General features: G+C 46.7%; 1 protein-coding gene across 2 annotated transcripts in view; it reads right to left on the bottom strand.

The window, feature by feature from the left end:
• SLC66A2 (solute carrier family 66 member 2) overlaps positions 1–12721 on the bottom strand; it is a 44058-nt gene that overhangs the window by 26194 nt on the left and 5143 nt on the right. Inside the window, exon 3 of one of the 2 annotated variants that reach the window (XM_061399477.1) lies at positions 4968–5021. The exons of the other annotated variant lie outside the window; for it this stretch is intronic. Coding sequence (XP_061255461.1) covers positions 4968–5021 — 54 coding nt within the window. The remainder of the gene's footprint in view (positions 1–4967; positions 5022–12721) is intronic. 2 annotated transcript variants of the gene reach the window in all.

Genomic DNA, 12721 nt, shown 5'->3' with positions numbered 1-12721 from the left:
ATCCTTAACAAAATTCTAGCAATCAGAATCCAACAACACATTAAAAAGATCATACACCATGATCAAGTGGGCTTTATCCCAGGGATGCAAGGATTCTTCAATATCCGCAAATCAATCAATGTAATACACCACATTAACAAATTGAAAAATAAAAACCATATGATTATCTCAATAGATGCAGAGAAAGCCTTTGACAAAATTCAACATCCATTTATGATAAAAACTCTCCAGAAAGCAGGAATAGAAGGAACATACCTCAACATAATAAAAGCTATATATGGCAAACCCACAGCAAACATTATCCTCAATGGTGAAAAATTGAAAGCATTTCCTCTAAAGTCAGGAACAAGACAAGGGTGCCCACTTTCACCATTACTATTCAACATAGTTTTGGAAGTTTTGGCCACAGCAATCAGAGCAGAAAAAGAAATAAAAGGAATCCAAATTGGAAAAGAAGAAGTAAAACTCTCACTATTTGCAGATGACATGATCCTCTACATAGAAAACCCTAAAGAATCCACCAGAAAATTACTAGAAATAATCAATGACTATAGTAAAGTTGCAGGATATAAAATCAACACACAGAAATCCCTTGCATTCCTATACACTAATAATGAGAAAACAGAAAGAGAAATTAAGGAAACAATTCCATTCACCATTGCAACGGAAAGAATAAAATACTTAGGAATATATCTACCTAAAGAAACTAAAGACCTATATATAGAAAACTATAAAACACTGGTGAAAGAAATCAAAGAGGACACTAATAGATGGAGAAATATACCATGTTCATGGATTGGAAGAATCAATATAGTGAAAATGAGTATACTACCCAAAGCAATTTATAGATTCAACGCAATCCCTATCAAGCTACCAACAGTATTCTTCAGAGCTAGAACAAATAATTTCACAATTTGTATGGAAATACAAAAAACCTCGAATAGCCAAAGCGATCTTGAGAAAGAAGAATGGAACTGGAGGAATCAACCTACCTGACTTCAGGCTCTACAACAAAGCCACAGTTATCAAGACAGTATGGTACTGGCACAAAGACAGAAATATTGATCAATGGAATAAAATAGAAAGCCCAGAGATAAATCCACGCACATATGGACACCTTATCTTCGACAAAGGAGGCAAGAATATACAATGGATTAAAGACAATCTCTTTAACAAGTGGTGCTGGGAAATCTGGTCAACCACTTGTAAAAGAATGAAACTGGACCACTTTCTAACACCATACACAAAAATAAACTCAAAATGGATTAAAGATCTAAACGTAAGACCAGAAACTATAAAACTCCTAGAGGAGAACATAGGCAAAACACTCTCCGACATACATCACAGCAGGATCCTCTATGACCCACCTCCCAGAATATTGGAAATAAAAGCAAAAATAAACAAATGGGACCTAATTAACCTTAAAAGCTTCTGCACATCAAAGGAAACTATTAGCAAGGTGAAAAGACAGCCTTCAGAATGGGAGAAAATAATAGCAAATAAAGCAACCGACAAACAACTAATCTCAAAAATATACAAGCAACTCCTACAGCTCAACTCCAGAAAAATAAACGACCCAATCAAAAAATGGGCCAAAGAACTAAATAGACATTTCTCCAAAAAAGACATACAGATGGCTAACAAACACATGAAAAGATGCTCAACATCACTCATTATCAGAGAAATGCAAATCAAAACCACTATGAGGTACCATTTCACACCAGTCAGAATGGCTGCGATCCAAAAGTCTACAAATAATAAATGCTGGAGAGGGTGTGGAGAAAAGGGAACCCTCTTACACTGTTGGTGGGAATGCAAACTAGTACAGCCACTATGGAGAACAGTGTGGAGATTCCTTAAAAAACTGGAAATAGAACTGCCTTATGATCCAGCAACCCCACTGCTGGGCATACACACTGAGAAAACCAGAAGGGAAAGAGACACGTGTACCCCAATGTTCATCGCAGCACTGTTTATAATAGCCAAGACATGGAAGCAACCTAGATGTCCATCAGCAGATGAATGGATAAGAAAGCTGTGGTACATATACACAATGGAGTATTACTCAGCCATTAAAAAGAATACATTTGAATCAGTTCTAATGAGGTGGATGAAACTGGAGCCTATTATACAGAGTGAAGTAAGCCAGAAGGAAAAACATAAATACAGTATACTAACGCATATATATGGAATTTAGAAAGATGGTAACAATAACCCGGTGTACGAGACAGCAAAAGAGACACTGATGTATAGAACGGTCTTATGGACTCTGTGGGAGAGGGAGAGGGTGGGAAGATTTGGGAGAATGGCAATGAAACATGTAAAGTATTATGTGGGAAACGAGTTGCCAGTCCAGGTTCGATGCAAGATGCTGGATGCTTGGGGCTGGTGCACTGGGACGGCCCAGAGGGATGGTATGGGGAGGGAGGAGGGAGGAGGGTTCGGGATGGGGAACACATGTATACCTGTGGTGGATTCATTTTGATATTTGGCAAAACTAATACAATTATGTAAAGTTTAAAAATAAAATTTAAAAAAAAAAAAAAAAAGAGGGAAAAGTTAAATTAGAAATCAAGGCATGTGTGCTATGCATGCAGGCTACGTCGTTTCAGTGGTGTCCAGCTCTTTGCGACTCTATGGACTACAGCCCTCCAGGCTCCTCTGTCCATGGGAGTCTCCAGGCAAGAATACTGGAGTGGGCTGCCACGCTCTCCTCCAGGGGATCCTCCTGACCCAGGGACCAAACTGGCATCTCTTAGGTCTCCTTCATTGGCAGGGGTGTTCTTTATCACTAGTGCCACCTGGGAAACCCCTAGAAATCAATAACAGAAGGAAACTTGGGGATTCATTAATATATGTGGAAATTAAACAACACACTCATAAGTAACAAAGGAATCAAAGAAGAAATCCTGAAGGAAATTTAAAAATATTTTAAGGCCAATGAAAACATACCAAAACTTACAGGATGCAGTGAATACATTACTTACAAAGAAATTATGGCTAAAAGTTATATTTAAAAAGATGATCAACTATATGTCAATAAAAAAAGAAGGAATATCTCAAATCCATAAATTAACCTTATAGCTTAACAAGTAAAAAAAAAAAAAAGAAGAAGAACTAAACCCAAAACAAGCAGAAGGAAAGAGATTATAAACACTAAAGTGGAAATAAACTAGGGACTAGAAAAACAATAGAGAAATATCAACAAAACCAAAAGTTGGCTCTTTGAAAAAAATCAATTAAATGCATGAACCTTTAGCTGCAAGAAACAAAACAAGATGGAGAGAGAGAGAGGAGACTCGAATTACTGATGTCAAGGATTAAAGAGAGATCATTACCACTAACTTTACAGAAATCAAAAAGATTATAAGAACAATATATGCCAACAAATAACAGATTAACTGGACAAATTCCAACAAAGAATTTCTCTTGAAACTAACTCAGAAAGAAATAGAAAGTAAGAATAGATTTACAAGTAAAAGACTGAATTAGTCCTTTTAAACTTTCCATAGAAAGCACAAGCCCAGATTGGTTTCACTGTCTGATCCTACCAAACACTCAGAAGAACCAATAAACCTGAAGCAAGTGCTGAAGAAGCCCCTGGATCTGACGCAGTGCACAGTGAGTACAGTCGTAACCATCAGACTTGCCAGGAGACTAAAAGTGATCATCCAACCATCAGACTTGCCAGGAGATGAAAAGTGATTGTTCCAACCATCAAACTTGCTAGGAGACTAAACGTGATCATCCAACCATTAAAAAAAATGGTAAATATGTAATGTGATATAGGTACTCATTACCACTACTTGGCTATTATATCACAGTATATAAATGTGTCAACACGTACCTTTAATTTACCTGTCAAATATATTTCAATTAAAACACTTTTAATTAATAAAGAATTAATAGCAATTCTCACAAATTCTTTTTAAAAATAGAAGAGGAAGGAACCCTTCCCATTTCCAATTTATTTCATAAGACCAGTTCTATCCTGATACTAAAATCAGTTATCATATGAAGAAGGGAAAAAAAAAAGGAACCTAAGCAACCTAACAGTAGCAAACAAAATCTAGTAACTTATAAAAAGGATTATAAATCATGATCAGATGAGATTCATCCCAAGAATGCAAGGTTGGTTCAACATACAAAACTCCATGAACATAATGTACTATAATGAGTAGAATAAATGACAAAAACCACATGATCACCTCAACAGACACAAAAAGCATTTGACAAACTCAAGTATCTTTTCATGATGAAAACAAACTCAGAACAGAAGGGCACTTGCTTAACCTAATATAAGCATCTCTGTAAAATCCGTAGCCAACACCACACTCAATATCAAGAAGGAAATGCTCTCTCACTATGACCAGTAACCAGACAAGCACATCTACATCTACTCTCCCACTTCTGGCCACAGTAATTAGTCAAGAAAAGAAATAAAAAGTTTCCAGATTGGAGAAGAAGGAGTAAAACTCTCTGTGGATGACATAATCTTGCATATAGAAAATCCTCAACTATCCATTAAAAAGCTATTAGAATGAACGAGTTCAGCAAAGCTGCAGGCCCCAAGATCGATATGTGAGAATCAATTCTATTTCTACAAAGTAACAATGAACAATCCAAAGCGAAAATTAAGAAAACAATTCCATTTACCACAGAATCAAAAAGAATAAAATACTTTGGGATAAGCTTAACAAACAGAATTCATGTCTTTCTTTTTACCTCTCTGCATCCCTCCCCCTTAACACACACAGAAAATGGGTAGGTTTCTAGTGGTTACTTAATGCTTGAAAACAGCAGGCTGTGTTGGTTAGCTGGCTGGAGATGCAGCCACGCGGGGTGGGTGATGCCCATGCAAGGAGAGGATGCGGCACAGGTGTGAGTGGAGACAAGAGACGGACAGAGCTGCAGAGCAGGAAACGGACCCGGTGCTCCAGGGGTGGCACATGCAGCGTGGTACATACCCAGAAAGGACCGCCCAAGGGGGACTCTGACTTCTCCATCTTTATTATCTGCAGCTACATTTAAAAAGAGAAAGAGAGAGAAAACAGAAAGGAAGAAGAGACAAAAACAGACCGATTTTAACACTGGTAAGTCCTTGTTGCATTTCTTTAAAAAAAAAAATGGAACAGAAAGACAAGCTTTTGGTTTCTGTGCATTAGGAAATCCACTTTGTGAACCATTGTTCTCCAAACCTGTCCTCTTTCAAAATAAGTCCCTGGGACAGAGGAAAAAAATGAAACATCCCCAAATCTCACTTAATTTCTAAAGTCGGAGGTGCTGACGAGATACAGCAGACCCTACCTTCCACTTTCCCCCGGAAACTCACCTGGACACAAACCCTGGCTACAAGACAGCTGTCCCAGGGTCCAGATTCTTCAGAACAAAGCTGTTTCCCGAGGGCACTCAACACAACACTCACCGTGAGCAGACAGCTAGTTCAGCATGTGAACCTGCCCGCCCTTGGACATCACATCAAGTCAGGGAGCAGGGCTGGCAGCTGCCCCCAGCGGTGGCCCAGGAAGGACCCAGTGTGAGATTCCACTGCCAGCCACCTTGCCTTCCCACTCGCCCCCGCCCCACCTGAGGCTTCCCTAGACTGGGCCACCCCAGGAAAACAACAGACTGACCAGAGGCCCTGAAGACCACCAGAGCTCCTCCAGGGGGTTTCCACCTGCAAGTGGAGCTGGGACGGAGGTCAGTCACTGAGGTCAGAAGCAAAGGCAGGAGCAAAGGTCATGGGTCTGCACTAGGCAATGGAAACTACCCCAAACTGGAAATTTTTCAAGTAATCAGCTAAAAGCAAATACCAGCCTTTCTGCCTAGACCCGGGGACAGCTGATACTGCTCAGGGAAGAGCTGGGGGGATGGAGGGAGTGGTTCATAAACCAACAGGAACCACTGTCTCCTCTCCTTACCCTGCCTCCCTTCCAACACCCCCTTCTGGACCTTCTGGGTTCTGAGTCCCCAGAGCTGGTCAGATTCTCCCAGATTTTTGGTTCTGTCTTTGATTTAGATCAGGTTCACCATTAATGGGCACCTCCTCTAAAGACCAAAGTACCAAAAGAGGGAAGGGGGGTAGGCTACAGGACAGGGCGTTCCACTCAGCCACTTATGGGCTTGGACACAAAGCTGCCCTTCTCTCTCCCGGCCTGATCCCGCTGAGCTGACAAGCAGAGCTTCACACCTGCCCTGCAGAACCACCGGGCGTGGCCAGGTGCAGGGCTTGGGGTCAGCCAGACACACACCCTGGTCAGGGCGGCCAGCAGCAAGCCGGGTGGGAAGGTCACATCCTGTGCACAGCATCCAGCTACCTGAGGTTTTTCGGCTGGAAAGCAACATGATCAGATCTACGTTTTAGAAGAACACCTTCATGTAGGACAGATGGAGGAAAGGGCGCTCTGAAGCCGAGAGACACTGGCAATGTTTTGTGATCACGTGCCGCCACAGATCTGTACTGAAGACACACCAGGCACCAAGCTGCAGAAACGACTGCAACACTTCCAGACCACACTGCCCTCAGAGCCTGCACCCCCCACTAGGAGGAGGGCCCCTGTCCCCTTGACTCAGGGTGGGCCTGAGGTGCAGGTCGGCAGAAGCAATGCTGTGTGATTTCCAAGACCAGATCTTTAAAAAGATGCAATGTCCACCCAGTTCTTCCCAGACACTCCCGTTGAACCATGGCTCCACAGTGTGAGGAAGGCCAGTTCTCATGAGGAGCCCCACGTGGGAGCGTTCCAGCAGAGCCCAGCTGAGGTCCAACCGACGGCCAGCACCACGTAGACACAAGAGTGAGGAGTAAAGAGAGAAACAGAGAGGGGGAGAGAGGGTGGGAGAGGCAAAGAGAGACAGAGAGATCCCAAAACAGAGGAAGACACGGGGAGGACAAGCAGGGGCAAGAGACAGTGAGAGAGCAAACAGCCCAAACTGCAGAGTCTGGGGTGAAAAGGTCCTTTCCTGCCCCCAAATTTGGGGCCCACCTGTCGAGCAGCCACAGAGACAGGAGCCAGAGACGACTAAGCCGAAGTTTCAGCAGGGCTGAGACAGGACAGTCAGCCCTGGGGCGGCCAGAGGACAGGACGGTGCTTGACAGACAAGAGGCAGATCTGCAAATGCCCCGGGCACTCTGGTCCTCATCACGGTTTGAGACTCACTGCTGGGGGCGCCTGGGAGAGAGCACATGGGGGCTACGTGTGGGAGGGGGCGGAGGTGGACAACGGCTGCAGCGGAGAGGTAGGGGGCCCAGGGCCCACGAGGAGGCGTGTTCACGGTGGTCCAGCAACACAGGAACAGAAGACCCTAGGTCAGCACCGGGCAGTGGGCTGGACCGAGGCAGGACTGTGCCCTGAGGTCCAAGGACACAAAGGAGCCCCTGCAAACGCAGAGCAGTCTGTGCATAAGCATCCTCCTGGGAAGGGGGGTCCTCAGCTTTCATTCTCGGGGTAGTATGCGACTCTCCCCATCCAACATTTTCTTCCAGCTGCACTAAGCTATAACTACATACCATAAAAAATTCACACTTCGAGTGTGTTTAGTACATTCCCAGAGTCCTGCCGCCACCACTACTACAGAACTCTGGGGCTTTCATCAGCTCACAAGGACCCCTGTCCTCTTCTGCAGTCAGCCCATCCCCGTCTACCTCCCAGCCAATTCCACCAGAGTGCTGAGACTTGGGGCAAATCTCAACACAATTCACTCGGGTATCTGGCTGGTGGCCCACTCACTGGGAGGCACTCGCTGTTTCTAGTGACTGCACGACACAGGCATCTGGCAGGAGGGACGTGTGACCCTGAGGACAGCATTTAAACAACTTAGCAGCCTCACTGTTGGCACAACCTCAGGACGGCACCCGTTGGGAGCTGAGAGGGAAGCGAGCTGAGAACGGCACTCTGCCTCCTGGAAACCTCCCTGCCCCACCCACTGGGGCCCCGAAGAACCCCGATCCAACAGCCGTCCCAGGGGCCCGGACTGGGGCCTCCAAGGCCATGTCCAGACCAGGTCTGGGGCAGGAGACTGGACAGCGAGCTCAGAGCATCTTGTCACAGCAAGGTCCGCACTCCAGGGGACCACCATGCCAGGGGCAAGAGCCAGCAGCGGAGGGTCGGAGGCGGGCAGCTGGCCACAGGGAGCAATGGGACTTCTGTCACGTGAATCATGGGGTAAAGTAAAACAAACACACTCATCACTGCAAGGTACTGGGAACTGATTTTGAAAAGTAAATAAAGATAAATATGGAAATCACCCCTGAATACTCATTGAAAGGACTGATGCTGAAGCTCCAATACTTGGCCACCTGATGCGAAGAGCCAATTTGTTAGAAAAGACCTTGATGCTGAGAAAGACTGAGGGCAGGAGAAGGGGATGACAGAGATGGTTGGATGGCATCACCGACTCAATGGACATGACTTTGAGCAAACTCTGGGAGGTAGTGAAGGACAGGAGAGCCTGTCGTGCTGCGGTCCATGGGGTCGCAGAGTCGGACCTGACTTAGTGACTGAACGACAAGTGAGCATTCACCTGCCTCTCCTTTATAAATCAAACTGTTGAAAGGCTGAGTAGCATTCACGGGGAAGTACCTCTAGAGGGGCAGGGACAGTAGAGTGGGGTGCTGGGCGGCCGGGACAGACTGTCGGGTCTGGGCCCTGGGCCCCCCTGGCTGCCACCCTCCAGAGAGGCCAGCTGCCAGGCGTGCCTCCTGGAGGAAGAGCACAACAGTCCTGCAGAATCTAAAGGGCGGACCTGGATTGAATCACCTTGCAGAATGTTCTTCACAGGGCAGTCCACACAGCCCTGGTTCAGCAGCCTGATTCTGTGCAGATTCTGCAGCCCTGTCGCTCCAAGTGCTGCTGCCGGTCCACTGACCCCATGCTGGGCACAAAGCGCACAACGTAGAACAAACAACAGATAAGTTCAAAGGACAAAGGGGATTTAGGGAGAACTACAGATCATCACTTCATGGGAAATAGATGGGGAAACAGTGGAAACAGTGTCAGACTTTATTTTTTTGGGCTCCAAAATCACTGCAGATGGTGACTGCAGCCATGAAATTAAAAGACGCTTACTCCTTGGAAGGAAAGTTATGACCAACCTAGATAGCATATTCAAAAGCAGAGACATTACTTTGCCACAAAGGTCCGTCTAGTCAAGCTATGGTTTTTCCGGTGGTCATGTATGGATGTGAGAATTAGACTGTGAAGAAAGCTGAGCACCAAAGAATTGATGCTTTTGAACTGTGGTGTTGGAGAAGACTCTTGAGAGTCCCTTGGACTGCAAGGAGATCCAACCAGTCCATTCTGAAGGAGATCAGCCCTGGGATTTCTTTGGAAGGAATGATGCTAAAGCTGAAACTCCAGTACTTTGGCCACCTCATGTGAAGAGTTGACTCATTGGAAAAAACTCTGATGCTGGGAGGGATTGGGGGCAGGAGGAGAAGGGGACTACAGAGGATGAGATGGCTGGATGGCATCACTGACTCGATGGACGTGAGTGTGAGTGAACTCCGGGAGTTGGTGATGGACAGGGAGGCCTGGCATGCTGCAATTCATGGGGTCGCAAAGAGTCGGACACGACTGAGCGACTGATCTGAACTGAACTGAACAGATTAAAAGGGCTTCCCAGGTGGCACTAGTCGTAAAGAACCCACCTGCCAATGCAGGAGACGTAAGAGACAGAGGTTAGATCCCTGGGTCAGGAAGATCCCCTGGAGGAGGGCATGGCAACCCACTCCAGTATCCTGGCCTGGAGAATCCCATGGACAGGAGCCTGGTGGGTTACCATCCATGAGGTCACAAAGAGTCAGACATGACTGAGGGGAATTAGCATGCACCCCCATATAGATTAAGAAGACAAATTGCAACAACAAAAAGACACTGACCAATCACAGTTTGTGGCCCATAACTGGATCTTGATCTAAGGAAACAAACTGGCCAAACACTTAGGAAACACAAGAGACAGTTGGAAACTCACACAGATGGTGGTTTGATAAGAAGAAGAACGGGCTTCTTATGGAATGATGATATTGTGTCATGCTTTCTTAAAGTCTTATCTTTTAAAGACATGTTACAGACCATCTACAAATGGCCTATATCGAGGATTTGCTTCAGCAACTGCAGGAAGAGGATGTGCACGGGCTCTGGAAAACGGTCGGAGGCTGTCAGGGCCCCACACAGAGCACCATATGCTGCTCTCCCACTTCTACATGTTTGAAATTCTCCACAATAAAAAGTGAAAAAGGAAAACACAGCACTGTCAAGACAGACACCACACTCCACTCCTGGTTCACAGTTAAATAGCAGGTTTATATTAGCATCTCCAGCCAATTTCTCCCTGAAACACGTGGCCTCCGTGAATGCCGCCCCATCTCGGACATTCTGAAAGGGGAACCCACCCCTCTGGGTCCTGCCTCCACTGCACACAAGGGCACTGAAAAGCTTCTGTGGAATGAGAGCTTTTAAAACATTTGATCCTAATTTTGAAAATGATCCCAATCTTGTGATAGGAGACTGAAAAAGAAAAACTTGGGGAAAAATGCCACAAGGTTCCAAGCAGTCACCTCTGGGCAGTGGGGTGGAGAGTGTTTGACTTTTGTGTTGTGTCCTGTCTCCCTCAAAATGTCTACTGAGCAGGTGTCACTCATCAGATAACAAATTAGATATTTTTCTAAGTAACCTGCTTTTTCTCCCTAATACCACTGATGTTTCTTTAATTTTAACTTTCAAGTTGAATGGGTGACCTTCAGAACTGAAAACTTTTATAAAAGATGGCTGGAAAACATTCAAGCTTTTTTTCAGGCTGCCTGACTGTCCTATAGCTGAAGTTGGGCTCCTCAGACTCTCCTCCTGAGTTATTTTAATGTGCATGGTCAGTTCCCCCGGAAGTCTGCCTCCCGGGGCCGGAGGCACCCTCACAGCCCTGGCTGACACATTCCGGAAGCAGAAGCTGGCCACCTGCCAGGTGGAGGGGGCCACGGGGTGGGGAAAGCACAGGACAGAGGCCCATGGGCTGCAGAGCTTCCCAACCCAAACCACTTGGCGTTTTCACAGCCTGCTTCTGGCAGATTAGAGGAAATAAACCCACATACTCATTAAAGGCTTCCCTAGGAGGACGCGGAGACTTAAGTATCTCTTAAACAGTGGACACAAAAATATGTAAATCACCCTGGATTCGAGTACTGAATTCTCAAACTCTTAGCTGGTGTGGGCAAAGGTTAGGAGACAACCCTCCCTGAGTCTGCGCTGGGCCCAGGGGTCAGGAGCCACAGCCCTCCACTCCCCCAGAGCCGAGGACGCCCACTAGCACACTGGCCAATGCCCGTGAGCTGCCATTAAGTGTTAAATTCTGAGTTCACTGCGTGACGCAGGGGCCCCAGTGCCTGCTGTGCCTGTGTCATCATGGCCCACACACGGCTTCTAACAAGGTCACTGCTGCAGAGCCCGAGGCTCAGTGCGCTAAGCCACCAGGGCACCGATGTCTCCCCAGGCCTTCCCCCACCTGGTGAGGACGATCGCGCTAACCACCCACACGGCCCAGTCTGTGGTCGGCCGTGAGATCCTGCACCCCTTATAGGCGAGGTTCAAGGGGCACATATCACAGACGCCCTTGTCTCAGAGGAAACTAAGCTGCAGCTCTTCCCTGGTAAGGGATCCGCGATACAGGAGCCCTGCTTCCTGGGCACCGGCAGCAGCACGGTCAGCACCACCTCGGGTAAGTGTTCCCAAGTCACAGTGGGGAGGACGGTGCTGATGGGGAGAAGCAGCAGAAACAGGCAGTGCTGATCACCTTTACAGCCTAAGCGACACTCAGCAGTCCAGGCTACTCACTGGAGCTGGAGGCCGACCCATTTTCTACATACACTCACACTAAAAGCAGAAGCTACACAAGAGGAAATGATTCACTCAAAGTGGAAGAAAATAACCATCAGGAAAAAGAAAAAGAGTGGGGCAGGAGCACAGTCCACAGGAGTCCCAGAACTAAACAAACTCTGGAGAATACGCTTCTCTAAGCAGCAATTGAGACTGAGCACACACAGTCTCAGATGAAAGCAAAGCGAGAACTGTCTTAGATTCAGTCATTAGACAAAAGAAGTGCAGCACCGAACCCCCTGCAGAGAGAAGCCCACCAGCCCACTTGGTCAAACACAGAACATCAGCTTGGAACGAACACTGTCAAAGGAAAAGGCAAAATCAGGAGCAGTATCTTCTATTTTCTAAGCTGCCAAAAAATGCAGTGTGTTGAGCGTGGGATTCGCCAACCTGAGCTCATGGACCCTGTGTGCCCATCCAAAGCCCACAAAGCATGACGCCAGGTGAATGTTTAATAAGGTACATAACTGATCCCAGTTGACTCAGGAGGAAGACAAAAACGGACAGGCTGTGCGAAGAGCACAAGCCACACACACAAGGTCAGAGATAAACACGCCTCCGCAGGGAACGTCTGTTTCTGGCCTGATTAAGCCAGAAACAGACCAGCAGTACCACCCCCTGCCCGATGAGGGTCCAGTGTGACCACGGCCACAGCCAAGGGCGTGTTAAGAGAGCTGATCACTTGCTCAAGTCCCAGCTTCATGGATATGCTGTCGAGTCAGTCACTGATGGAGAACACGGCTGCCATGACAGACGCCAGCGCCACTTGGTAAGACCGTGACTGCCTGGAGGCCACTGGGCGAGGGCAGCCCAGCCTCTCCCCGGGAGCTCGGCTGATGCCACTCCTGGAGTTACCG

Source organism: Bos javanicus, chromosome 24 (genome assembly GCF_032452875.1).
Source record: "Bos javanicus breed banteng chromosome 24, ARS-OSU_banteng_1.0, whole genome shotgun sequence".
In the NCBI taxonomy this organism is placed as follows: domain Eukaryota; kingdom Metazoa; phylum Chordata; class Mammalia; order Artiodactyla; family Bovidae; genus Bos; species Bos javanicus.
The sequence above is the reverse complement of the archived record's forward strand: the minus strand, read 5'-3'. Positions and strand labels throughout refer to the sequence as shown.